Below are 27562 nucleotides of genomic sequence, written 5' to 3'. Positions count from 1 at the left end.
TGGGAAGGAAAAAACACCCCAGATTAGTAAGGAAGCTACACTTTTTACTTTCATGAAAAAGAAATGATGGGCTGTATTAGATTTTAAGCTATTGGTCTACTTGACAATGAACTGCTTGGGAAAGTCTCATTCTCTCTGAAGATAGCACAGGCAGCAGAGCTTGAGGTGAGGAGGAGAGGTCTTGGGCTGGCTCTGGTCTGTCATGGATCCATCTGACACTAGTGGGAGGAAGTTAAAGGCTGCTAGATAGTTGTGCCTTCTGACCTCTGGCCCATGGACAGCTGATGCAGACAGTGCTACGGAGGTACTGTTTGGGGACAGTCCAGATATTGGAATAACTCTCCATGAAACAAGGACACCATCAGGCCTTCTTTATCATCTCACCTATGGCGTTAATTTCTAATGGCAGAGAGGGTGATTTTTTTTGCTATGTTCTTAATAACTATAGCTTTTGTCATGATAGAAACATTATTCATGGAGGAAACTTCTATTACAAATCAAACAGACACATGGGGGACAAAGTCTGATGGAGGCTTAAAAAGCCCCTGAAAGTGACAAGTAAACAGGAGCAGGAAGAGGCAAAAGTGAGTTTTCGGTCATATATGAGACTTGGAATATGCTGCAGACTGACTGGATGTTCAGGTGTGAGCACCCTGCTAAGCTGGAAGGGCCAGAGAAGCCATGTGGACTGCCTGCTATGGAAGGCAGACTTTTAACTGGTTTCACTGGTATATAAAGTGCATAATTCCCGTTCTCAGAGAAAGGAGGTTAAGAAAAAAAATATAAAAGTCATAATCTCACCAGGTCCGTACTGAGCCACACCTCAATGTCATCCATGACAGAGGACTGCGCAACAGGGATCTATGGAATGCAGCAAAGAGGGCCACCGAGCCAGGCAAACCCCACAAACAGCCAGGGCAAAAAGAAAACAAAATACCGGGTACAAAATTAAATAATCAAAAACCACCCACCTCCCCAACCAAACTCAAAATACACCGAGCAAAACATGACCAACACGCACACAAATTTAAACGTAAGAATGAGCTGAAAAGGCAACCAGATATGTAAGAGCGATGTGTGAGGTAAATCATAGATAGGCAGGGTGAACCAAATGGGGACTGGCGGAAGAGAAATCAGGAAGAGAGGGGCAAACCAAACGGGGCGCTGGGGGCGGGGAAGACGGCAGTACATGTTCTTAAATGGGTAACTTTTTGACTCCTTATTTTAGTCACTGAAAAGCATCACCTAAACTCAAGGTTGGAGAGCCATAATCTCAGGTACCAGTCTTGGAATTCTGCTTAATTCAGGAGTCCAACCGACCGACCGACTTGTAAATGGATTCCAACTGCATTGGAATTCCGCCACTAGCCACCATCAGTGTCAGAGTTTGGAACCCAGTGGTGGAAGTTCCTATCTCTGAAGTGACTTGAGACTCCTATCAGGTGTTGTCTGGCAACAGAGCTCTTAGTGGTAGCGAAGAACAGTGGTGCTGCAGACAAGGGTGCCATTGTGTGGCCATGCTGCTGGAAATGAAAGGCTTTAAAACATTTATTAATGAAGATTGCTTCTGGCCCTTCATTTGCCCAGCCAAAGGTATTCCAAAACTTTTTGTTGATGGGAGGGGCATTAGGTGGGATGAAGAGAATGGATAGGTGAGGACAGGAAATAGTGGCCCTACCCTGGGCTCTAGAATACCTCTTAGAAAGTGAGTCTCACATTTCCCTGCCAGTTGAGGCAAGGAAGACAGATGAGGTATCCAGGAGGAGGAAGAACCTCTGAGCTTCAGGCTGACTTTTCTATACACTCATTTAGAGGGGTTAAAAAGCAGGGAAGTTCTTAATACAATAACGTCTTTTGAGCTCCTGGTCTAGTTTTGAATTTAAATATGTTGCTCTGAAGTTAAGGAAAGCTATTACACGATGGGTAACTTGGGGATAATTGGCCAGAATCAGGGAGCTTGCCATAACTAAGAAAATTGAGATCGATCTCATTAGGGTGTGGTATGTTTCAATACCTAGGCCTGTCATGCCCAATATCTCTCAGGGTGGTCAGTTGGAAGAATGTCTTCAGTTAAAAATATTTAAGTTGCTGTCAAAAGCAATATAAAGCCAAGGAAGTTCTAGCACTAAGAAGCCACATTAATAAAGTGCTAGCTAAAAGCCTGGAGGAATTAGTCAATTGCCTTTAATTGTTCCTGTTACATTCTATTATCAAAGATAATCTACCTTATATATTAAAATGCATTTTAAATCCACTATTTTCTGGGAAAATTCTAATTTTGACTTATTTCCATCTCAATGTCAAAGTTTTGGTAAAGGGTAAAGTTAAAACAATGAAATGAGTTGTCATCCCAGTGTTTATTAAATGCTAACATTCTGACCTTAAAGAAAAAAAAAGTAAAACTCATTTATCAATCCTATTTTAACAATCATGTGTCCACTGGTTAAAACCTCCTGTTAAAAGATAATCGGACACAACAGAGGTTAGAACTTTAGAAGTTAGGACATCCCTTTGAGAGTCTATTAGTTCTAAAAAGAAAAAAAAAATTGCAAATCTAGGATTTCTCTCACTCCTGAGTAACTAGAAATGAACAGTAAGATAATAACATTTCCCTGAAAGCTGATATATGGCATCCACATGAGGTGTCTGACAAAAATGAAGGAGAATCTTTTGGACCCTTAAGAAGTGAACCAGCTTTCTGTTTAGTTCTCAATAGCTGTGTGTGACTTTAGTGCGGCCATTTCACCTCTGACCCTCAGTTCCTTCATCTACAGGGTGAGGGCTAGACGACCTTCGGGGTCTCTTCTACCTCTAAAAGCCTATTCTAATAAACAAAAACCACACAATTGCACTCAACACCACTTTCTGTTAAGGTTAAAAATCTGTCAACCATCAAAGATCCAATTGATAAATTTGGTCCATTGTTTTTATTTCCAACCTAATGGCTTATTTAAGTGCTTCAGAACTTAACAGATTGAATGGTCAAACCTCTCTCTCCCATCAAAAATTTTAAAACAAACAAAAACCAAACAGATCAAAAAATCTCTCAACAATGAGTCCTGGGAAGAAAGGAGGAAAACCATAAGCATAATTTAATCACTTCTCCAGGCACAAACACCTGATGTGCTGTACTAAGAGCCCTTAATGTGGCAACAGTCATTAGGCTGAAAGTAATGTCGACATAAGCAAAGTATGCTAATTTCTAGATGGTTGATAAACGTGTGCCTTTCTTTCACACATGTATACACATACATAAGTGCTGCCAATTTATAAAGTTTTTAAATTTTAAAACGAGGATGTTTAGCCGTTGAGAGTTTAGAAAATGCTGATACTCAAGAATTATTGCTTTGCAAGTAAAGAGTCATCTCAAATGGGAAGACAGATACAGTGATAACTTGGTAATTAGTGACTATCGACATCACACTTTTATGCCTTTTTTATACCTAGCTGGACAGTGAAGTGGAAAAGTGCAGAGCCTGGACGTCAAAGACCCAGATGTGAGGCCCTGTTCCATCCCTTATCAGCTCTGTGGCCCTGGGCAAGTCAGGCAAACCCGGGTGTTTTCTTGTGTCTCTCTACAGCTATCCTGAGATAGTGAGAACAGTATTTGCACTCCCTTCCTTAGCTCGCTGGGTTGTTTCAGGGAAAGATGCCTCATAAGCCATCAAGAATTAGAGAATCAAGGGGCAGCCGGGTGGCGCAGCGAGTAGGAGCCTGGGCTCCAGTGTCGGGATGGCCTGGATCAGCACCACACCCAGCAATGACTGGCCGTGACCTTGAGCAAGTTACTTAAGCCCGATTGCTTAATAAAAAAAAGTGAAACCAAAAAGAATCAGAGAAACAAGAACCTAAATTACTACTGTCTTACAGCAGGAAGCCTTCTCCAAAAGAAAAAAGCGTTTGTTAGGAAGCCACAGCTCAGAGGTGTGTTCACACGCTCCAGACTTTTCTGTGAATCCCTCTCCAACCCTCTTTTTACTGTTCAGTCATTTTCCAGTTGTGTCTGATTCTCTGTGACCCCATTCGGGGTTTTCTTGGCAAAGATACTGGAGAGGTTTGCCACTTCCTTTTCCGACTCATTTTACAGATGAGGAAACCAAGGCAAAAAAGATTAAGTGATTTACCCAAGGTCATACAGCTAGTAAGTGTCTGAGGTCAGATTTGAAAAGACGAATGTGTCTTCACGGCCCACTATCCACTGAACCTCCCAGCTGCCTCTAATACTTCTTCTACATCCACCCTCAATTAGTTATCAGAGGGAAGGAATTCTATCTCTTTTTCTCTGAGTGAGTCTGGGATAGCAGCTAGCATGGCTTAAGAACAAATGAGTTTAATACTGAATCTCCTCAAGATGGTAAACTTCTAGAAACTCCAAAAGTTAGAGCATGGGGAAGATTTTTCTTTTTCATCTATGAACTAAATAATATGCAAATCATACAGCAGAATCCAAATGAATAAATATATTTGTGGGGTTTTTTTGGGCAAGGCAATCAGGGTTAAGTGACTTGCCCAAGGTCACACAGCTAGTAAGTGTTAAGTGTCTGAGGTGCATTTGAACTCAGGTCCTCCTGACTCTATTCACTGTGCCACCTAGCTGCCCTGCAGGTGTTTTTAAATCTAAATCTAAAATAAGGTCAAAGAAAAACAGCACAATGAAATGAAAAGAACACTCCATGTTCACTTTTCTTTTCTTTTGCTTTTTTTGGGGGGAGGGGAGGAAGGCAGGGCAATTGGGGTTAAGTGACTTGCCCAAAGTCACACGGCTAGTAACTGTTAAGTGTCCGAGGCCAGAACTCAGGTCCTCCTGACTCCAGGGCCAGTGCTCTATTCACTGTGCTACCTAGCCATCCCTATCTTCACTTTCCTTATAAAATGAGGACCTTAGCTTAGATGACCTCTGAAGGTTCCTTAGAGTTCTAAATCCTCTAATTCAATGGAATCTATGACTGGATCCCAGGAGAGCTGGATCCTAGTTCTCAATTAGTTGTATGAACTTAAGTAAGTCATTACCAGTCTTTTAGATGAGGGGGTCAGAGTAGGGGAACTCTAAGAACTCTTCTGGCTCTAACATCTTAGGATTCTATAATTAAAAGGCAAATCACTCAACTCTGCACTGCTTTGGTTTTCTAATTTGGGAAAGAAATGACTCAGAAGTTGCTGCAATGAAGTAGTTAATGTATGAAAAGGTCATTCACTCATTCACTGAACAAGTATTTTTAAAGGGCCTACAGTAATACAAGAATACCTGCTGGGTGTACAAACACAAAAATCAGCCAGTCCCTGCCCTTAAGATATTTTCCCCTTCTGATGGAGGAAGACCCCAGTGCAGGAATTTCTGTGGAGCACATTTGTTGACAGACACAGGCACAGATTAGCTATCTGAACTTCCACATCCTAGTAAACAATCTCCTAGAATGCTCTATGTCTTCTAATTTCATGTATGTGGTCAGACACAGAACTGAGCAGGAGGCTGTTTTAAAAAGGGAAGGAAGTTTTTCTCTCCTTGTGACTGGTTGTAGAAACACAACTCAAAGGAAACTGAGAATGAGGCATGGAAGCAGTTCTGTTCTCCAGGGACTAACAGTCTGCCTAGCAGACTGGAAGGGACTGCAGGGGTCATGGTAATGATGATGATGATCATGATTGACATTTATACAGTGTTTTAAGGTTTATAAAGCATTTTACATACATTATCTCATTTAAGCCTCCTAACCATACCATAAAATAAGTACTACAAGTACTACTAAACCCTTTTTACAGATGAGGAAACTGGGCCCCAGAGAGCCCAAGCAACTTGCCCACAGTAACAGAGCTAGTAAGTATCAGAGATGGGGTCCGGACCCACATCTTTCCAACTCCAAGTCTATCCACTACACCATAATTCCACAACTCCAATCCACCCCGGGCCAGAACAGGGATCTCTCTTTACCTGTTCTGATAAGTGGTCATCCAGTTTCAAACTCAAGACCTCTAGGGAAGAACAGATGGCTAGGATTTTAAGTACTTCCTTACTTTGAGTCAGAAATGGACTCACTTCATTTTCCACTCAATGCTGCTAATTCTATCTTCTGGGGCCAAGCATTTTTAGGGTTTCTTTTCTTTCCTTTTTTTTTTTAATCTTCTTGGAGGGGGGAAGGCAGGGTAATCAGGGTTAAGTGACTTGCCCAAGGTCACACAGCTAATAAGTGTTAAGTGTCTGAGGCTGAACTCAGGTCCTCTACATACTGTGCCACCTAGCCGCCCCCTAGGGTTTCTTTTCTAAAGTGAATGCTCTGATGTCTTAAGCAACTTAAATAATTACCATCTACTAGATGGTAGTAGAAACAGCAGCATACTTAGAGTCCCTTGCGATGACTTCCTGTCTTAATTCTGCCTGTCTGCACTCTCCACGGGGATGTGTGACACTTCTCCGAGGCTCAGTTTCCTCGTTTGTAGAATGAAGCAGTTGGATCAGAAGATTTCTAATGTCCTTTCTAATTCTGTTCTAGGTTTCTGGGATCTTGTGCTCCAACTCAGACTAAATGTTGCCATTACCAGAGTGGGTTAGGAAATGACTTCGGAAGAGTCAGGGTCGTATTCAGTCTATTTTAGACCACATCCGGACGACCCTTCACTAAAGTCTGACTCTGATTGTCTCACTGAGGCGATCTTGGTTTCTCAAAGTCTACATCAACGGAACGATAATTCTAGCAAGTTCTACCAAGGTAGAAAGACTTTGAGAACAGGTCCAGTGCTGATCTGAATATATTTTGCCGGAGAATGGGTGAAGCCAGATTTGGAGAGGCTCATCTGATTATGTTGTGTGCAAGATGATGATTTTTTTTTTAGTCACGGCAATTCTTGGAGACCATCTCCTAAATTATAGAGAGGTTTTGATCGGGCACCAAGCAAAGGAGTACTCACATTTACAAAATCACAGACTTCTGATATATGTACAAAGGCTTAGATTTTCCTTTTTATCCATGTGTTTGGCTGGTCCAATGACAAAGACAAACCAAAGAAACTAGATAGATCAGTATCTTTGAAGGCCTGACTCAAATTCCGCTTCCTCTGTGAAGCTTTCCTGACCACTCCCACCTAAAGAACTCTCCTCCTTTGGGCTCCAATAGCACTTATTTGTCTGGACCATTCCTTTCACAATTAATCATGCCTAGCCTGGTAACATCTCTTCTATTGTTGGTCTTGAGCTGCTATTTAAATCTCAAATTGCTTTTAAACTTTCAAGCTTATGTCTTATCTGCCCAACTAGATGGTAGGTTCAATTATAGGGAGCTGTATCTCATAGCTCCATCTCCTCCAAAGTGCCTTTCACAACAAGGCTGAGTATTCAATAAATCTTTTTTTTTTTTTTTTTCCAGCTGGACAAAGACAAAAGGCTAGAATGGGAAGGAGAGAGAAGCAAATTGCAAAGGAAAAGTTACGTGGGAACTAGTGAGTGGGAATATACTATTTATCAACTGCGGAGATCAAAGGATTTCATTTAATTTTGCCATTTATAGAAGTCTGGTGCCATTTTAAAAGAGAGAGTAAAATTCCTCCCTAATCCTCAGCACCGACTCGACTCGCAGCTAGGGCTGTTAACAGCTTCTGCTCCTGCTCTCACTCAATAGTACAAAAAGTTACCAAATGAAGAACTTGCACTATAGAGATTGAGAAAGACTGGGGTTTTCCGTTCTACTGTAAACAGCGGCAAAGCATTTAATACGTACTGTTAAGACCAATAACAAAAACTACAGTCAGGCAGAAGACACACCAGGCGAAAAGTAACTGTTAGTCTTGTTTTGTCTTAAGGGGCGCGGGGAGATTAGAGAACTCCGTCTACTGCATTTATACAGCAAGGAAGCAGCCTGTGTCCATGGAGGCAGATGGTGGCTCCAGTTCACTCAGCCAGCAGGGCTGTCTAAAGGAAGGCTGCAGTATCCTTTTTTACAGGATTGATGACCACAAGGCAAGAGAGTAAGGATAAAGGTGGGGGAAGGGAGCGGAGGTTTCCAATTTAGCCAAAGGAGAGCTGTATGAAATCACAAAGAAATCATGGGATTAGGAAATTCCTGACTGAGGGGGAGAGGGAGACAGAGAGAGAGAGAGAGAGAGAGAGAGAGAGAGAGACAGAGAGAGAGAGAGAGAGACAGAGAGAGAGAGAGAGACAGAGATAGAGACAGAGACAGAGAGACAGAGAGAAAGAGACAGAGAGAGACAGAGAGACAGAGACAGAGAGAGAGAGACAGAGAGAGAGAGAGTCACAGAAAGAGAGATAGAGAGGGAGAGAGAGAAAGATATAGAGAGACAGACAGACAGAGAAAAAGAGAGAGGGAGGAAAGGGAGGGAGACAGAGAGAGAGAGAGAGAAATAGTATAACAACTGGTCCGACTTAGAATGTACCAAATGTGTATGTAGGTTGCTTCAATATACTTTGGGTTTCCTGGTTCCACCTCCAAAAAATTTCTCTCACATGGCATAGTAAGCTTATATGGGATTATATTTTAGGGGTCTCCAAGGACAATTAGGCAAAAAAACACTAGCCGCTTAAGGATTCCTAAATGTGCCTACCCTTAGACTATTGTTCAGTATATTCACTATCCCCAAAACCTCTACTCACCCACCAAGCCTAGTTTAGAGGTTCCGATGGATCTTTTCAAAATTTGAGAGGGATAAAACCCTCAAAGGTAAAGTAACTCATGCTAATTTAAACCCAATTTATCTCTAATTGTCGAATATCCTTCTGACATTTCCCGCCTAGAGCTAGCATTCTTTTGTGTGTGTGTCCTCACAGGCACTGTTTTTACTTCTTCCTCTCCCCTCTGCCAAGACTTTCAACCCCGTGAATTGAGGGACCACGCTTTCCCACTTTTTTCAGTATCTCTTTAAGTTCCCCCCATTTCCAACCCAAATTTGCCTAAGACAGTGTTTGTATGTAGCAGGAATTCCATAAGTATTGATGACTAGATGTAAAATGGCTACCCAAAAGTCAAATATAATGGAAGCCATGGGTAGAAAGCAAAGAATTTATGTTTTATAAGTCAATATCTATTTAGTCCTAAAGACCAAGGGCACTTTAAAAGGAGAGAGAGCTCATCTCAATTCCAGGCTTTCAAAATGCACGTGCAACATGAATGTTCTTTGTTGACTGGCTTGCTTTGAGCTAGTTTTTTTTAAAGTATCACCTCCCAGAACTAAATCACCAGTAAAACTTGTGTTTATCCTGGAAAAGCAGATACTGCATATGGCTATCAAGACAGTAAAAGGAAGAAAGGAATTCATTGCCCAGCCCAAGCTTATTTAAAAAATCATTAAAGACAGCATAAATAGCAACAGAAAAGCACTTCAGGTGTTTTCCTAGGCTGGAAGTCTAGTTTAAGAACATTATAATAAAGGTAGAAATTTGGCTTTCAAAAGAAACCTTGTACTGTCTGATTCACAGAGGTTCAGTAGATTGGGGAAGGTAAACAGAAGATGATTATTACAAAGGCAGGGATAGGGGAAGTGGGGGGGGACGGACAATAGGGGGTTTTGCTTTTGCTGGTGATATCTCACCATTCCTTGTGTAATTAGCCACTTGTCTATAGGCTCCATGTCGGAGTTCCCACCTTTACCTCTCCTCTGGGCGGAGAAAAGAAATATCCCAGAAAGAAAGAAATCACAGCAATACTCATGACAAAAAAGTTAAAAGGGTACCAGCAGTGAAAGAAAAGTTACTGTTCATATTCACTTATTTATTCAATTTTTAGAAACCATGAAAACCCACAATGTTTTCCTTAGCCCCTCTGTAAAAGAGAAAAGAGGTTTAGTGACCAAGAAGAAACTCTCAATATTAAAGCATCATCATAAATATTGAGTTGGAATGATATATTTCCTAAATGGTTAGCCTGTTTTTATATAACCTCTAAGTCTCTTGATACATGCCAGACTTTGGCTTCTTCCAATCAAACAATATAGACATTAAGCAATTAAAAACATCATCACTAGAGTCATTAGGACCTTTGAAAACAGATGGGTGATCCAAGTCACTAACCTACACAGGTAAAAATAAATTTCATCCATGAAATCTACTAGGATTGGGATACTTTGACCAATCACCTTATATAGGCTCAAAGTCTTCTCGACTGATAAACACTGGGTACAGAGGCCCATTTATACCAGGGTGAATGACAGAAAGCCCTTGTTCCTAGCATTGCTGATATCAGCAAGGATATTGACTCAACTTGGGCCAGAGTGACCACCATAAGAAAGCCTTTAATCCTGGACAATAAAGTTGTGACACAAAAGCTGGCTGGGTTCTTTTACTCTGAGTATTAATTTTCCCACACTAGCTCAATTTAAAAATAGCTGGACATTCCTGGGTTTCTATATTTCATTTAGCAAAAAGAAAAAAAAAAGGGACTGTGATATTGAAAATGCTCCGGGTCAGCCAAGCTGACCAGGGCTACTGCAGCTCACTAATCTTACAGGCCCAGGTCCTGCAGGCAGATGTTGGACTGGCTCTTCAATGCTCCCTAGTGGCTGATGCTGAGAGGAACACTGCTCTGATTCACCCAATGTCCTGCTGGTGGGTTCTATTAAGTTGTTGAAGTTACTGGTTTTGCTTTTCCGCAGGAGGCAAAACCGAATGGAATGTTACTGTGTGGTATGCCTGGGAATTCACTTAGAGGAAATTCAGGGTTAAGAAAAGGTGATCTGCTATCATAAGCAAGGAGGCCAGTGCCCTTTTTTAATCCTTTCTTTAAAATCAATGTATTTACACCACACTAGGCTGGCTGAGTATAGACTGGACCTGTGGGGAGGTTTCCTACCAATCTGTACCCCTCCTCCACACCACTCACCTGACCCCAACACACACACACATCCTGCAGCCCCTCAGCACTAGCAGGAGTGGAAGGGGGATGCTAAATCGACAGAAAAGCCTAGGAGAAAAGCCCTAACTTTTCCCTTCTAGTTATCTGAAATAGTCTAAAAACTTACAGTTCTATCTTACAATACAAAGAATTACAAAATCTCACTCATCTCTCATAATTTTTCTCAATGTCATCTGATTCCTTGTAAGGAGTCACATGGTGGTGGTGGGGGGAGTGATACTTACAAACAAGGACTTTCCCAAATTCTATTAGAAATTTAATTTCCTGGGAATTACTCCCTTCATTTCTGTAAACTGTCATGACCAACCTCTTATCCAACTCTTCTTCCTTTGTAGTTCCAAGCACTCAGAAAACTTAAATGTCTCAAGATGGTTACCTCAGACAAGTTCATTACTTCTCCATAATGATGCTAACAAAGTCAACCACACATTATATAAAGAGACCCCTTCCTTGTGAGCATTTCTCCCCTCAAGTAAACAAGTATTTCTAAATAGCCTCTGTCACTGGATTTTTCTCTCCCTGAAGGGCAAAGTATCAGCAGAGTCCAAGGTGGAGGCCAAATGCTAAGGTGAAAGTGCAGCTGTGCCCCCTCAGTGGGATTACAGCTCTTTCCTGGGGTCCAGGGAAGGGCCTATCACTATCACCAGGACGAGTCTGCCTTTATCTACCTGGACTGACTCAATGATTCTTTTCTTCTGGGGAACTCTGTTTTCAAATATCTTCTTTCCACCCAGGGGAAACAGGCTGAAAAACCTACCACTCCGGTGCTCTGTTTCCGAACATCTAATGCAGAGGCCAGTCCTCCCACCGCTTGTGGATCCTCATAAGTGACTCTGGAAACAAAGCAGAACAAACGTTTTAGTTCAAACTACTGATGATGGAGAGATCTGCGATCAGTTTTCTATTGTGAGCGATTTGGAATGGAGCCCCCTGCTTGACTACACAAGCAAGTCCACCCACTGGTTCTGTCTGGGGGGAAGCTAAGGGATCGTGCTGCGTCACTGATGTTTGACAGGGATTAGGAGAGTTAGGTTCTAACTGTGGCTTGAGTCTTAATTTCCTGTGAGACTTTTTTTTCCCCTCATCTGAAAAATCTCATGCCCTGATCTCACTGGGATGCTTGACAGGCACAACAGCAGAATGTCTGAATTCAGTGCCGTGAAATAGAGCTGAGATTGGGTTTATGTGGAAAGCCAAAGTAGTGCTAATTATTATTAAAGATAAAGAAACCATATCCGCAGGTATAAGAGAGGCTTATGAATAATGGGGCTATTCAGGACAGTCTCTTCTCCCCTCTCTCCTGCCCCAGGTTTTCTTTTCTCTGTCACACAAATACTTTGTTCCAAGGAAGTTGCCAAAAGGAGATGGACGATTATTCTGTCTTTAGAATTCTGGAATTTGTCCATAGCCAACACTTATACAGTTCTTTAAGGATTCCAAAGGGCTTTACACGCATGATCTTATTTGGTCTTCATAATAATGTGAGGCAGATGCACATTACAGATGAGGAAACGAAGACTGAGAAAGGTCAGGTGACTTGCCCAGGGTCACACAGGTGGTGGCATCGAGGTAGGATTTTCTGAGTGCTCTATCCAATGTGCTACCTGTTGCTCAGGTTGGTTTCTGGTCAAAAGGGACAAAGAAAGTTGACAAAAACAGGACCTAGAGCTCCTCGATGAGCAAAGGGCAGGGGTGACCCTGAGGGGAAGTCAGAGATGGCATGAGGATGCTTTCCTACTTGGTCTTCACAAAAAGTCAAAGCAAAATAAAAAGCCAAGAAGTGTGAAAGAATCCAGGGCATGGAGGGAGGAAGGGAGGAAGGGAGGAAGGGAGGAAGGGAGGAAGGAAGGAAGGAAGGAAGGAAGGAAGGAAGGAAGGAAGGAAGGAAGGAAGGAAGGAAGGAAGGAAGGAAGGAAGGAAAGTCCATGTTTGTGACAGACAGGAGAAGGAAAGACACTGCTACCAAACAAACAAGTGCCCCACTGAAGGGAAGGGAATTCCATCCAACATCCTCACCAGAAGCCAGATCTTCAGTCCCACATTTTAAAGCTCTGGGTGGCATTGCTGGCCCTCACGAATGGAAGCGCCCTCATGTTGGCTTTTATCCAAGACTGTTTCAATTACTCTTGCTCCCAATTTCTTTCGAGTGCCACTAAAAAGCCCCCACTTACGTCTTCCGCTGTTCCGCCAAGGAGTTTCCTCTCGTCTGGGCAAACATATCAAAGTCATCTTGGGGGTTGCAGTGCTGGAGAGAGCTGAGGGTTCCACTGACACTATCTGTCCCCAAGTCTAAAGATGACAATAATGAAATGTTGGTCACACACACACACCTTTTTCCTCCAAGACAACAAAATGGGTTAAGGTGAATATTTTATATATTACAGATTCAAGTACTTCCTATGTCACTGCTCAGATGCTCAGTGAGCACAGAACAAGCTGCAGGTATGGAGATACGGTGTTTGGATACAGATAAATGTATTTTCATCCCCAATCTGTGAGTGAGTCAGAAAGAGTCAATTTACAGAAGCAAGAAGAGGGAAAGACCAGCAAGAAGGATCGCAAGATCACAGACTGAGAGCTGGAAGGGATCTATGAAGTCATATAGTCCATACTCTTCATTTTACAGATCAGGGCACTGAGGTCGCAAAAATCATGTGACTTGTCCAATGTCAAACAGATTATGTGACAAAGGTGAAAGAGAGAATGGGGCAATAAAAGACTGTAGGCTCTCTTTTCATATGCCATAACTGTGGAAGTGTGCTCACGTTTGTCCTTGATGGATTTTACAGAGCAAGCACAGATATTTTCTGCCTAGTTTCAACCCAACAGGTGGAAGTTGGGTGCCAGTTTCCAGCCGGGGATGACTCAGGGATTGGTAGGAGGTGGTGATGAAAAGTCTTCTCATTGGCTGCAGGAGCAGTTGAGTGGGAATTGAGTGTACATACAAAAGGTGTGACCTGCCCATCTCTCAGTGTCTTTTCCCTGATGGCTTCATGTGATGAGGGCTATTTTCAGCTTCGGGCTGGGGAAAAGGCATATGTTCTATTTCTCATCCAGCCCCTATGTGTCCATGAACACAGAAGCCCCAGTTTCTTTGGTGTTGGCCACTTCTTTTGCCTCTACATCAATTAGAAGACTTTTTTTTGTCATGATATGGTAGTAACCCATGAATTATAATGGCTGGAAACTGGCTCCCAAAGCTCCCAAAGCTCTTGCTGGAACTAGGCAGGACATACCTACACAAGATTCACATTACCTCCCAGTAAGGGCAAATGCGAGCATGCTCCCTTTGTTACAATTATAACTTACCATTATACACGCAATAGTAGCAATCATGCTCACACAGTTTTAGGATAAATGAATCATAAGATTTAGTGAGTTATTTACATTTTCAGGTAGCTGCAATATAATTAATTTTTCAAAGATGATTCTCTGATACAAAAACAGTAGAAGGTTTGGAAAGTTGCTATGGAACTGGAGAGGAACATGTGGACAGGTCATAAATACCGTCAAAAACAAACTACCATGGATTCAGAAAAATGAGTATTCCCATGCTCTCCTACCCGGAAAGAAAAGGTGGGCAGATCTTTAGAGCTCTGTCTAACATGAATTCAGTGAAGAATGTGGCCTCTAACAGAGTACGATGGGACTAAGGAAATTCACAGAGAGAATCCTTACATATATAACAGAATCCTTACCCAGGCCTGCCAGCTGTGAGGAAAGAGACGATGGCGGAGCTGTGTTACCCACCACTGGGCTCACTACAGCTGGAGAACCAGGACCAAGGTCTATTAGATTATCTTCAGTCACTTCATTCAGGACCTGCCAAGATATTGGAGACACAGAGAGCTTCTTGCTGCACATTTCTTGCTGCACAGTTAAAGAACAAGCAAGGCCATTACAAACTAGAACGGGAGCTGGTAACCTGCAGCATGCACGTGATCCTCCAATTTTCAACATTCTTCTGATTTTTAATGGTTTCCAGGCTGGCAGCTGTTATTACTAACCCCTCACTGTCCCCCTGAGAATCACCATATCCAGCTTGGTGTAGGGGGGCACACCAGAAACTCTCTACTCCTAATCACACAGGAACAAGAAGGGTGTGCCGCTGGCAGAGCAGGAACCAGGTGGGTGTCAAAAGAAGTCGGAGGTATTCGTTCTATCCATGAGACTCTGGGATTGTACCCTCAAGTTTCAGAACATCCCGTCTGCCTTCTGTGCTACCCCTCCCCACCTCATGCCACTTTCTTCTTGCAATGATTTCTTCCCACTTGTAATTCATTAAATAAATCTCCAAGTATGATCCTCCCCAATAATGCTGGTAACAAGGCTTATGTTCTTCATTGACCCAAAACACCTTTAAGTGCAGATGCCAGAGAACAAGGGGTGGGAGAAGGAGGACATCACCAAGATACGACGGGAGGTAGAGCCAGCCCCCTTCCACATACAGGGTTCTGAAATGATACTTACTCCGTTACTGGTATTTTGAGCAGAACGACCTGACCTGTACCGTTCGAACCTGGTAGGAGTGAGGGGGGAAAAAACAACAAAAAAAAACAAATGGGAAACAGGATCAAACTGACCAAACTGCTACGCTGTTTAGGTGCAAGGGAGATTTTAGCTGTCTGGGAGACAGGAGCCCCCAGTCCCTTTAGGGAGCTCATTAGGGAATGTGAGCACGCACAGGCCTTCCCAGAGTTGGGGGAGGTAGGCAGTACAGAGGCAACCAGAGCAAACAGATGCAGATTCTCTGACTTTCATCTCACACCATCAAGGCAGGGTATTTTGGGTGTATATGTATCAGAGGGTGGTGTGTAAAATTAGCTCATTATGAGCAATACCCACCATTTCACAGACATTATCAAACTACAGACACACCAGCCCGGGCAGCCTCTGTTACCTGCCCCTGTGACCTGAGGGTACCTCAGCATCCATCCTACAGAATGAAAAGAATCATCTTGGGCCCCCTCACTATTTCACAGGCCGCTTATCAAGAATAATTAGTTAATGCCTACAACATGTACTGCTCTGCCCCTTTCCCCCAAGCTCTGTGAGAAGGGCACTGGATAAAGACGGGCCTTTAATTGTTTGGCTGGTGGTAAGTGAGTCACTTCATCCACCTCTCTGAAGAAATAAGGGGGACCACAAAGACACGACAGAGACCTCTGAGACCTCGACCTCCTGAAATGATCCATGAGAGCCAGGAAGCAGCTACTGGGGTGTCCTATGAGGAAACTCATTCCTGACCAGTTACCTGGCATCGTTTGGCCTCTCGTTGGCTACAGAATCATACTTATTCTGATCCACAACCAAACGATTCTCCTGCCAAGTTGTTCATAAGACGAAAATTGTGTGTGTGTGTGTGTGTGTGTGTGTGTGTGTGTGTGTGTGTGTGTGTGTGTGTAGAACCTACAACTGAACAGAAAAAGGAGAAGGAAACTTAGTAGCTGAAAGCTCTGAACCGGACTTTCCCGCACCTCTCCACCTACTTTCCCTTCTTCCCCCTAGCTCTCTGGGGCTCGCTTCTGGGAAGAAAGAAGCCTCCGTGGGTTATTTTAAAGCTGGTCTGCTGTTAGTCTGTTGCAACTTCCTTCCTACACTTATCAATGTCAGAAAACTCATGTTGTGCTTTCAATCTAGATTTTTAGAGGAAAGAATGGAAATGTCAAGGTCTGGATAATTTCTTCCACTGGGTATCTATTCTTACATACTCTTATCAAGGAAAAAAATATTTTAGAAGTAAAGTCTAGGTGGGATAATTATTTCAGGGCAATGTGGCCTCAATTTCTGATGGAGTTGCAAAAATGCAATATGACAACAAGACAGATTTTAGACCGATGCCCGGTATTAATACCCTCTCGTGTCAAACGCTATAGAAGGGGGCTGAGCAGGTGGGAATGCACACGCCAGTAAGAAAGAAAAGGGAACCACTTGGTATCTTGTGAAGAGAGGGCCGTCTCCAGCATCTCTATCCAGACTGGGAATCCCCCATACCTAGAATGTGTTCCTGCTGCTTCAAGTCAACAAACCTTTATGAAGTGCCTGCTCAGTGCATGGCAGGTTCTCCCACTGACGGCCTTCAAACACTAAGTGTGATCTCTTTAGCTGTAAACTGGGAATGAAAAGCACAGTCCAAGCTCTGCCATTCCCTACCAAAGCACGGGAATGCTGGGAGAAGACTTATAAGAACAACAGCTAGCAAAATTCACTAAGCTTCTGGAAAGTAGGAACTCATGGAAATGTGTGGGATGATCACCATCAATCAATGCTTACTGAGCGTCTTCCGGGCTTAGGGAATGTTATTGTTGCTGTTGTTGCTGATAGTAATAGTAGTGGAAATAACAAGAATGCCGCCAAGTTAGCTGGCTGATAATTAGTGGGTTATAAAGTACTGAAGCATGGTATGATGAGAGAAGCGCTGCATTGGAGATGCGGGTGCTGGTCCTGGATCACGCAGAGCTGGAAGAGCCCTCAGAGGTCTGCTAGTCCAAGCCATTCATTTTAAAAATAAAGAAAGTGAGGCCCAGAGAAGTTTAATGACTTGCCTCAGGTCGCACGGGTGGGCAGCTAGGTGGTGTCAGGCCTGGAGTCAGGAAGACTCATCTTCCCGAGTTCAAATCTGGCCTCAGACACTTAGTAGCTGTGTGACTCTGGGCAACTCACTGTTGGTCTCAGTTTCCTCATCTGTAAAATGAGCTGGAGACAGAAATGGGAAACCAGCTCTAGTATTTTTGACAAGAAAACCCCAGATGGGTCATGAAGAGTTGAACACAACTGAAAAATGAGTCAGTAAGTGATAGAGGTAAGATTTGAATCCAAGACTGTCAGCCCCAGATCCAGTACTCATCCGACTGCCTCACGATGCCTCTCATTCTACATACATGCCTGTTGGCCTCCACTGGATGGCTACAGGACCTTGAGCATATTGTTAACGTCTTAGTGTCTTAATTTCCTTACTTGGAAAATGAATGGGATGGACTCAAGTAGGGTTCTTAGCGGTTTTTTTGTCTTTGTTTTTGCACTAAGGTTCCCTCTGGTGGTCTGGGGAAGTCTACGGGCCCCTTCTCAGGATCATGGTTTTAATGAACAAATAAAGTGCAAAGGATTACAAAGGAAGCCAGAGGTTAGGGAAAATAAAGGTGGAATTTTTTCCCCAAGTTCACAGATCCCCTAAAATCTATCCACGTTCACTGGACCCCAGAACTACACGACAGCTGAGATTTCTAGTTCTACGTTTGTAGGATTCTAAGAGGCTACAGACAAGTCAGAGAGGTTAAGACAACAGCAACTTGACACTATCTTCTATCTGAACCTATGTTTGTGAATTATAAGGTTATTGTTTTTGGTTTTTTACTCTTTCCAAGTGAGGCCTTTACATGACAAAAGGGACAGAACTAATATGTCGCTAGTATTCAGCCATGTTAGGTAAACATAAAGCAGAAAATGGTAAAATAGTGTATGCACTTTCTTTCCTTTTTAAGAAAAAAAATTGTTTTATGAATGCATTCTGTTTTTTACATCATAACTTTTCCTGATATGCTGCTACCCCAACTGAATTCTTCCTTATAACAAAGAAAGAGTTAAGCAAAAGCAACCAACAAAGCGACTGCATCTGATGAGGCTTAGCTTCTCTTTTCTTTTCTTTTCTTTTCCCTTCTCTTCCTTTCCCTCATGCTTTCTTTTCCAAAGGCAGAATTTTATTATTCTCAATGGCTCAGTGTCCAGACATTCTAGACAAACCAGCATTTAAAAGCCAATCCTTTTTCTCAGCAGTGAATTTTTTTTATCCCTCTCAAGCTTTTAAAAGGTTCAATACCTAAGAGAGGGACTTAGAAATTATAAAAGCCTTGTGTCCTCCCCAACTCCCTAAACCTGGGGTGGGGGGCAGGGGGAGAAAGGAGAGCCAGGTGGAAAGAGGAGAGGGAGAAAAATCAACAGAAACCTAATGGCTTGTATAAAGGGCAAATACCAATTCTGCATATCAATTTCCTATGGCTAAATTCCCAGGAGAATAAGATGCATTTCACCTGTCATCTGGTGACAAATTAGCATCTCTAATGAGTATTTTCCATTTCTAATCTCTCTCCCCCTTTGTTTATGAGAAAATCCCTAAGATATTATGCCAACAATCTTTTCAGGGGAAAAAAAGTTCCCACCTCTCATATCTGAGGAAGACGTTATTTAAGTCGTCGTTCACATGCAGCAATTCCTCGGTGACCTCTTCATTAGAAACCCTGGAGATCAGTTCCACAATTCTCTGCTGCATAGCTCTACAGGTCCTGTTCAGTTCCTAAGGAATGTGGGTAATACCTAGTAGTTACCATTAGAGCATTTAGATAAAACATCCTACTTTACAGCTAGATTTCTGACATGAAGAAAAATTCATCAGCCTGCCAAAAAATATTACTAATGTGTTTTTCACTTATCAGTGCTTTTAGATACAAGACATTCCTGAAGACTCTTTAAAAAGGTATCCACTGTAAGCAAAAAATTCACTGCGCATACACTATATTCTAGATTTATACAGTTGTCTTCAATTTTTGTGTATGTCACAAAAACAAAACTGATGATTGATTAGATTGAGACTGTGAGAAATGAAGGTTTTTATGAAGGGACCAATATAAACATGGGCAGTCGGGTGGTGCAGTGGATAGACTACTGGGCCTGGAGTCAGAGTTCCAATCTGGCCTCAGACACTTACTAGCTGTGTGACCCTGGGCAAGTCACTTGACCCTGTTTGCCTCAGCTTCCTCATCTGTAAAATGAGCTGGAGAAGGAAGTGGCCAAACCACTTCAGTGTCTTTGCCAAAGAAAGCCATGAAGAGCTGGACATAACAGAAGTGACTGAACAATACAAATAGTGAATTGTAAAATGGGAGGAAGTGGAGATTCTTTGTGAGGGACACTCCCTGTGACTCCAAGGATACTTTATCTCCCCTTCTCACACACACACTCACCACAGTGGATAAGAGGCAGTAAGACAATTACACCAGCTTCTGGCCAGATGTCAGGGAGAGGGTGTCCACCTATTTCCCACTGATCTTGACATGACCCCACAAGCTTCCCCTTCCTTTAATTAATCACAATCTTTTACTACTATATCTTTCCTTATGCCTAATGATCCCTAGCCCCTGTTCTTCCTTTTCAATGTGACCCTCATTGTCTCTACACCTCAATTTCCTCCCAAGCTATCTATCACCTATACTGGCTATATTCTCCTTCCTTCACTTTCTTGACCCCTTGAGAAAACCAAATTAACAATATTACATTCTATTCTTACATCCCTCATTAAAGTTAACAACAATTTCTTTTTTTTTTTTGAGGGGGGAAGGCAAGGCAATTGGGGTTAAGTGACTTGCCCAAGGTCACACGGCCAGTAAGTGTCAAGTGTCTAAGGCTAGATTTGAACTCGGGTCCTCCTGAATCCAGGGCTGGTGCTCTATTCACTGCATCACTTAGATGCCCCAATGGTCTCTTTTTTAAAAAAATTAAGTTTAGTTATTTACTTTTAGTTTTCAACATTCAGTTACACAATCCCTTGAATTCAAATTTTCTGCCCCTTCCTCTTCTCCCCCGCTCCCATGGCGGCATGCAATCAAATATAGGATCTACAAATACCTTCACATTAAACATTAGTCAAATTGTAAAGAAGAATCATAACCAATGGAGTGGACAGTGGGAAAGAAGAGACAAAACAAAACAAAAAAGAGAGCAAGAGGTTTGCTTCGCTCTGCATCCAGACTCTGGAGTTCTTTCTCTGGAAGTGGACTGCCCTCTCCATCATGAGTCTTTTGGAGTTAGTTTTCTTATAACTGTGAACTGCTGAGGAGAGTCCAGTCTGTCAAAGTCAGTCGTCACACATACATTGTGCCTGTAATTGTGTACAAAGTTCTCCTGGTTCTGCTCTCCTCACTCAGCTTCAGTTTCTGTAAGTGTCTCCAGGTTATTATGAAGTCCGTCTGCTCCTCATTTCTTATAGCACAATAGTATTCCATTACATTCACATACCCAACTTGTTCAGCCATTCCCCAATTGATGGGCATCCCCTTGATTTCCAATTCTTTGCCACCACAAAAAGAGCTGCTATGAACATTTTTGTATATATGGATCCTTTTCCCATTTCTATGATCTCTTTGGGACAACCCTAGAAGTGGTATTGCTGGGCCAAAGGGCATGCACTTATTTATAGCCCTTTGGGCAGAGTTCCAGATTGCTTCCCAGAATGGTGTAATCAGTTCACAGCTCCACCAACAATGTATTAGTGCTCCAATTTTTCTACATCCTCTCCATCATTTACCAATGAACTTTTTTTAAAAAAAGAAATTATCAATACCTTTGGTTTTTGTATTGCCCAAGTTTGCCCCTGTATCATTCCTCCTCTTCCCTCACCATCAGGAAGTCCTCCCCTTATAATAATTTGTTTTAAAAGAAAAAGAACAAGAGAAAAAAGTAGCAAAATTGATGAATCAACTTAAAAAACCTGACAATTCAGGTAATGTTTCATGCCCATAGATACTACTCTTTACTCTTCCCTTCCTCCTCAACTTTGGCCTCTGGCCAAGGTGTGTTTTTTTGGGCCAAGCTTGCTCTTTGTGATTTTACATGAATTTTTAATTATTCTGTTGTTCTTTCCACTTATATTGTTGGCATGTATGTATGTATGTGCATATATATGTACACACATACAGTTTTCCTGGCTCGGCTTACTTCATTTTGTTTAATTTCAGTTCGTGTCTTTCCATATTTCTCATAATATTCCACTTCTTCTAGCACAGGGTGTTTTTTAAAGCCATTATTCACTCAGTGGCCATCTACTTTGTTTCTGGTTCTTCGCTATCACAAAAAGGACTCCTATAAACACTCTGGCGTACATTATGGTGTATGTTCTTTTTATCAACGACCTCCTTGGGATATAACTATGATATCTTAATTGCCAAATCCAATAGCCTTTTCTTTCTTAAAAAATGCTTTTTAAATTCTGAACTTAACAAAAACCAAATAAAAAGAGGAATCTTTTTTTTTTTTTTTAAGCAATCCGGGTTAAGTAACTTGCTCCAGGTTACACGGCCAGGTGTTTCTGGGGGGGTGCTGAGTATCTGAGCCCGGATTCGATCCCAGGTCATCCCGACACTGGAGCCGGTGCTCTTACTCTCTGAGCCACCTGGCCGCACCTGAAGAGCAGTATTTCTATATACATAGAACAGAAAAAGAGGGTTGCATATGAAACTTCACATCTCTGTAACGTGTAGCTTGCTTTTCTTTTTTTAAGCACATAATAAATTAAAATTGTAGTTCTCAAAGTCATTCCATTTATCTGTGGTTCTTTCTGCTCTCCTTCCTATATTCTTCTGTGTATTTTTAAAAAAAGATGCTTCTAATGACTACCTTTCCTTTTTTCTTCCTTTTTTTCTCTTTTTGGCTATTCTATCCCTCCTCATATTCTGCCCCTGAGGGAAAGAAAAAAATAAAAATAAAACTTTATAACAAATATGTATAGTAAAACAAAACAAATTCCCACATTGGCTATGTCTAAAAATGGTAGAACTTATTCTTTATTTTCAGTATATTATTTCTCTGTTAAGAGGTGGGTAGGCAGCATGCTTCATCATCAGTCATCATCAGGAATTATAGTTGTCTATTGCATAGATTATAATTCTTAAGTCTTTCAAGACTGTTTACCTTTTTAAAAAAATTATATTTTTTAAAATAAACAAATATCTGTCTTCTCTCCTTCTCACCCTAACTTCTCCCTACTCCTAAGAATGAAAGAAAACAAAACCACTGTTACAAACACATATAGTTAATTAAGCAAAACAAATTTTTGCACTGGCCATGGTCAACAAATATTTATAGGCTGGTTACTGGTGATCACACTGATTAGAAGTCCTAATTCTGGGGCGGCCAGGTAGCACAGCGAGTAAGAGCACCGGCTCCAGTGTTGAGAAGACCTGGAGATCGAATCCCGGGCTCAGACACTTAGCACCCACCCAGAAACACCTGGCCGTGTAACCTTGAGCAAGTTACTTAACCCCAATTGCTTAGGGGCGGCCAGGTGGCTCAGCGAGTAAGAGCACTGGCTCCAGTGTCAGGATGACCTGGATCAAATCCGGGCTCAGATACTCAGCACCACACCCAGAAATAACTGGCCGTGTAACCTTGAGCAAGTTACTTAACCCCAATTGCTAAAAAAAAAAAAAAGTCCTAATTCTTTCAAAGCTGTTTACTCTGCATCAGTTCACCTAAGTCATCCTTGGTTTTCCCCTTTATCCTTTCTGGGCAGCTAGGTGGTACCATGGATAGAGTGCTGGGTCTGGACTCAGGAAGTTGTTGTTGCAATCAGTTGTTGCAATTGTGTTGGACTTTTTGTGACCCCATTTGGGGTTTTCTTGGAAAAGATACTAGAGTGGTTTGCCATTGACTTCCTTACCTCGTTTTATAGATGGGAAAACTGAAGCAAATGGGGTGAAGTGACTTGCCCAGGGTCACAAGCTAATAAGTATCTGAGGCTGTATTTGAATTCGAATCTTGCTGACTTCAGGCCTGATCCACTGCACCACCTAGATGCCCTTGTAGTCTGGAAGACATGAGTTCAAATCTGATCTCAGAGACTTTAGCTGTATGACCCCCTGGGCAAGTCACTTAACCACTGTCTCAGTTTCCTCAACTGTAAAATGAGAATCACAACAGCCCCCACCTCCCTGGGCTGTTGTGAGGACAAAATGAGATAATAACCACAAAGCACTTAGTACAGTGCCAGGCACGTTGTAAGTGCAATATAAACATTAACTATTGCTTATTAGCATTATTTCTTAGAGCACAATCTTATCTCATCACATTTATTGCCATAACTTGTTCAACTTCTCCTCAGTTGAGGGGCACACCCTCAGATTCCCCTTCTCTGTTACCTCAAAAAGAGCTGTATTTCCATATATTCTTAAAAGTCTGTTTTGCTTAGAAACAATCCCTCCTTGAGTATATAGCTTCCTTCTAATTCTCTCTTCCCCCTCTACCTGTTTCCTTGAGTGAAATGTATTTCTGTACCCAACTGTGTGTCTATATTCTTCCCTCCTTTGACCAGCTGGGATGAGTGAGGGTGAAGGTCACTCCTCTTCATCCTCTCTTCCCTGTCTGCATAGTCTACGTGTATACCCTAACAATGCGAGGTAATTTTCTTCTTAATTTTCCTTTTCTTTTCCTCTTAGTATATTCCTCTTCCCTTCTTCTCTTCAGATCATCAATACATAAAAACCCCCATTCCGGGCCTCCCATGACCCTTGACAGGGTTTGGAGGGGACACATCTTCTTCCCCATCTTAGACTGGAAGCAATCCAACCTTGTTTGGTCCTTTATCATTGTTCATTTGTGTTTACCTTTTTATGTTTCTTTTAACTTCTGTGTGTCAACTTCAAAGTTTCTACACAGCCATATTCTTTTCATCAGAAATGCTTGGAAGTCCTCTGTTTCATTAAAGGTTCATTTTATCCCCCAGTAGTATCATACTTAGTTTGGCTGAGTAAATTATTCTTGGCTGGAAGCTTATATTCTTTGCCTTCTGGAATGTTATATTCTAAGCCCTATGCTCCTTTGTAATGGAAACTGCTAACTTGAGTGTAATTCTGACTGCAGTTTCTTGGTCCTGGGATTCTTTCTTTCTGGCTGCTGACACTATATTTTTTCTATGACCTGGAAGCCCTGGATTTTGGCTATGATGTTCCTGGGAGTTTCCATTTGGGGGTTTCTTTCAGGAGGTGACAATGGATTCTTTCTTCTTCTACTTTGCCCTCAGGTTCTAAGAAAATCTTGGGCAGTTTTCTCTTAAGATATCCTGAAATACAATGTCTAGACTCTTTTTGATCTTGGCTTTCCAATAGTCCAATGATTTTTAAAATGTTTTTCTTCTATTTGTTTTCCAGGTTTGTTGTTTTTTGCTGAGATATCTTACATTTCCTTCTACACTCTCAGTTGTTTGATTTTCTTTTACTGCTTGTCTCACGGAGCCACTGGCTTCTGTGGTTTAATCTAATTTTCAGGGGGTTTGGTGCTTGGTTTTGTACGTATTGAGGTGAGTTGTTAACCCCTTTCTGAATCCTCCTTGCCAAACTCTGGTTCTTTTCCATAACTTTGCTTTATTCTCTTCTAGGGATTTTAGCTGAATTTGTGTCCAAGTTGGGTTTCCTTTGAAGCTTTGCTTACAGATGTTTCGGAGTCATTCTCTTCCTCTGGTTTGTTTCTTGAACATCCCTTGACATCATAATAGCTTTTAATGGTAGAGTTCTTTTTTGGTTTATCATTTTTTCAGCCTAGTTTCTGATTTTGAACTTGATGTTAGGACTGGGCTCTGTGTACTTATGGAGGAAAAGTCTGGTCTGCTGCTGCTGCTGCTGCTGCTGCTGCTGCATGTATTTAAGTGCTGTTATTGTTCCATGTTAGCAGGGACAGCTTAGGCTGGGGAGCTGACTGCTTTTAGTCCTCCTAAAGCAGTATGATCCACAGCAACACTGGATGCTGCCCTCTGGTCTGGGCTCTGCAAGTTACCGACCTTGGTCTCGGTCTGGGCACTAGTACTCAGCTGACTGATCTGGCCACTACCAGCCAGGTGGGAAGGTCTGCTAATCCAGTCACAAAACTGTAGGCTTCTCTTTGGCCTGGAATTTCTGCTCTGGGATTCTCTGTAGGCTTCAGATCATGCGATAAGGTGGAGTTGAGACTCTGTTCTGTTCCTGCTATCCGAGACACACTGCAACTGCTTGCTTCAGAGCTCGCTTCTTTTTTGGTACACTGCCCAGTGCTTCCCTACTTGGGAATGCTACCTCTCCGCCAGATGCAAGCTCCTTCCTCAGTCCACCCTTAATCTCTAACCTAGAACTGGGTATTTAGTGCTTCCCATTGCAATGCCCCAAATATAGTTCTGGGGGTGGCCAGAATAGGTTGAGGACCTCCACTTGCTTTGGTAGACAGCCTCTTCCTGGGTTCTGGGAACTGGACTTGGCCCAATCCTATCCCGTGTCTACAGACCTAATTTTTTTTTTAAGCAATCAGGGTTAAGTAACTTGTTCAAGGTTACACAGCCAGTTATTTCTGGGTATGGTGCTGAGTATCTGAGCCCAGATTTGATCCCCAGGTCATCCCGACACTGGAGCTGGTGCTCTTACTCGCTGTGCTACCTGGCCGCCCCTACAGACCTATTTTCTATACTGACATGGGCTGGACAAATGACTGGACAAGTGATTTTTTTCTTGTATTTCCTTATTAGGATTCAGTCTAGTGCATTTCTGAGATCTGTTTGGAGTTTTGGGAAAAACCAGGACGTACTGTTTCTGCTACTCTACCATCTTGGCTCTGCCTGTTTTTTATATTATTTTTTCTTTAATGTTACTATAACAAATTATTCTGGTTCTGCTCGCTTTACACTGCATCACTTCACACAGATCTTCTGATGATTCTCTGAAATCATCCCTAATGATCTTTGCTCATTCTTTTTCTTTCTTGATCTCTCTGCTGTCATGCCCACGAACAGTAGTGATCCCCAAACTCTGCCCTGGGCCCTCTTCTATTTTCTTTTTCTACTTTCTCATTTGGTGATCTCATCAACTCCCATGAGTTCAATGATGATCTCTATTCAAATGATTCACAGATCTCTATTTCAATCTCTCTCCTGAGCGAGTCATGCATCACCAACTATCCCTAGGACATTTTGAACTGGATGTCCCATGGGCCCTCAAACTTAACACATTCAAAACAGAACTCTTTTATCTTTCCCCCAAAACTCTCTATTTTCCCTAACTCCCTAGTACTGTTGAGGGCATCCTTCTAGTCACGCATGTCCATAATCACAGTTTCAGCCTTGAGTCCTCACCCTCAATCACCCCACATATACATTACATCGCCAAATTCTGTTGTTTCTACCCTAACATCTCATATGAGTCTCCTATTCTCACATTAGCCATACCCACCTAGTATAGGCCCTGGGCACCTCTAGCCTGGACTATATTGGAATAACATTCTTTTTTTTTTTTTTTGGTAGTCATGTAAAACGGATCCATAATAGTCATGTGAAAGAAAACACAGACAAAAAAGCTCAAGAAAAATAAAGAAAGTTTAAAAAAGTTTGCCTCAATTGGAATAACATTCTGACTGGTCTCTCTCCCTCAAGTTTTCCTCACTCCAATTCATCCCCTACAGCTACCAATGTGATTTTTCTAAAATGTAAGTTTGCCTATGTTACCCTCTGAATGAACTCCAGTGACTCCCTGTTCCCCATAGAATGAAACGAATCCCTCTCCTGGGGTGGCCAGGTAGCACAGTGAGTAAGAGCACCGGCTCCAGTGTCAGGACGACCTGGAGATCAAATCCTGGGCTCAGATACTCAGCACCACACCCAGAAATAACTGGCCGTGTAACCTTGAGCAAGTTACTTAACCCCGATTGCTTAAAAAAAAAATAAAACAAATCCCTCTCTTTGGCAGCTAAAGGTCTTCATAACCTGGCTTCTTGGTACCTCTCTGGTGACCCAGCTGTACTGGCCTACTTGCAGTTCTTCAGAAGCAACTCTCTACCTCTTGCCTCTATGCCTTGACTGACTGGCCCCAGCCTGAAGTGTTCTGCCTTCTACTCTCAGGTCCTGGATTCTCTGGCTTCCTCAAGACTCTGCTCAAGGTCCAACCTCTGCAGACTTTCCTCAGGCTCCTCAGATGTTAAATGCTGCCTCC

The 27562-nt window shown here is 42.3% G+C and overlaps 1 protein-coding gene across 5 annotated transcripts in view; it reads right to left on the bottom strand.

Moving 5' to 3' along the window:
- The window catches only part of TOM1L2 (target of myb1 like 2 membrane trafficking protein), a 151148-nt gene that overhangs the window by 5414 nt on the left and 118172 nt on the right, over window positions 1-27562 (bottom strand). Inside the window, exons 8-14 of one of the 5 annotated variants that reach the window (XM_069087876.1) lie at window positions 19010-19143; window positions 15324-15372; window positions 14552-14675; window positions 13025-13142; window positions 11614-11686; window positions 9535-9648; window positions 802-861 (exon numbers count right to left, since the gene is read on the bottom strand). In XM_069087876.1, coding sequence (XP_068943977.1) covers window positions 802-861; window positions 9535-9648; window positions 11614-11686; window positions 13025-13142; window positions 14552-14675; window positions 15324-15372; window positions 19010-19143 — 672 coding nt within the window. Of the gene's footprint in view, window positions 1-801; window positions 862-9534; window positions 9649-11610; window positions 11687-13024; window positions 13143-14551; window positions 14724-15323; window positions 15373-19009; window positions 19144-27562 lie in introns of all 5 variants that reach the window. The other 4 variants (XM_069087872.1, XM_069087873.1, XM_069087874.1 and 1 more) reach the window with 4 other exon arrangements.

This window comes from Petaurus breviceps, unplaced genomic scaffold, assembly GCF_028583685.1.
Source record: "Petaurus breviceps papuanus isolate PSGF00001 unplaced genomic scaffold, PetGlider_PUasm1.0 183, whole genome shotgun sequence".
Classification (NCBI taxonomy): Eukaryota; Metazoa; Chordata; class Mammalia; order Diprotodontia; family Petauridae; genus Petaurus; species Petaurus breviceps.
The sequence above is the reverse complement of the archived record's forward strand: the minus strand, read 5'-3'. Positions and strand labels throughout refer to the sequence as shown.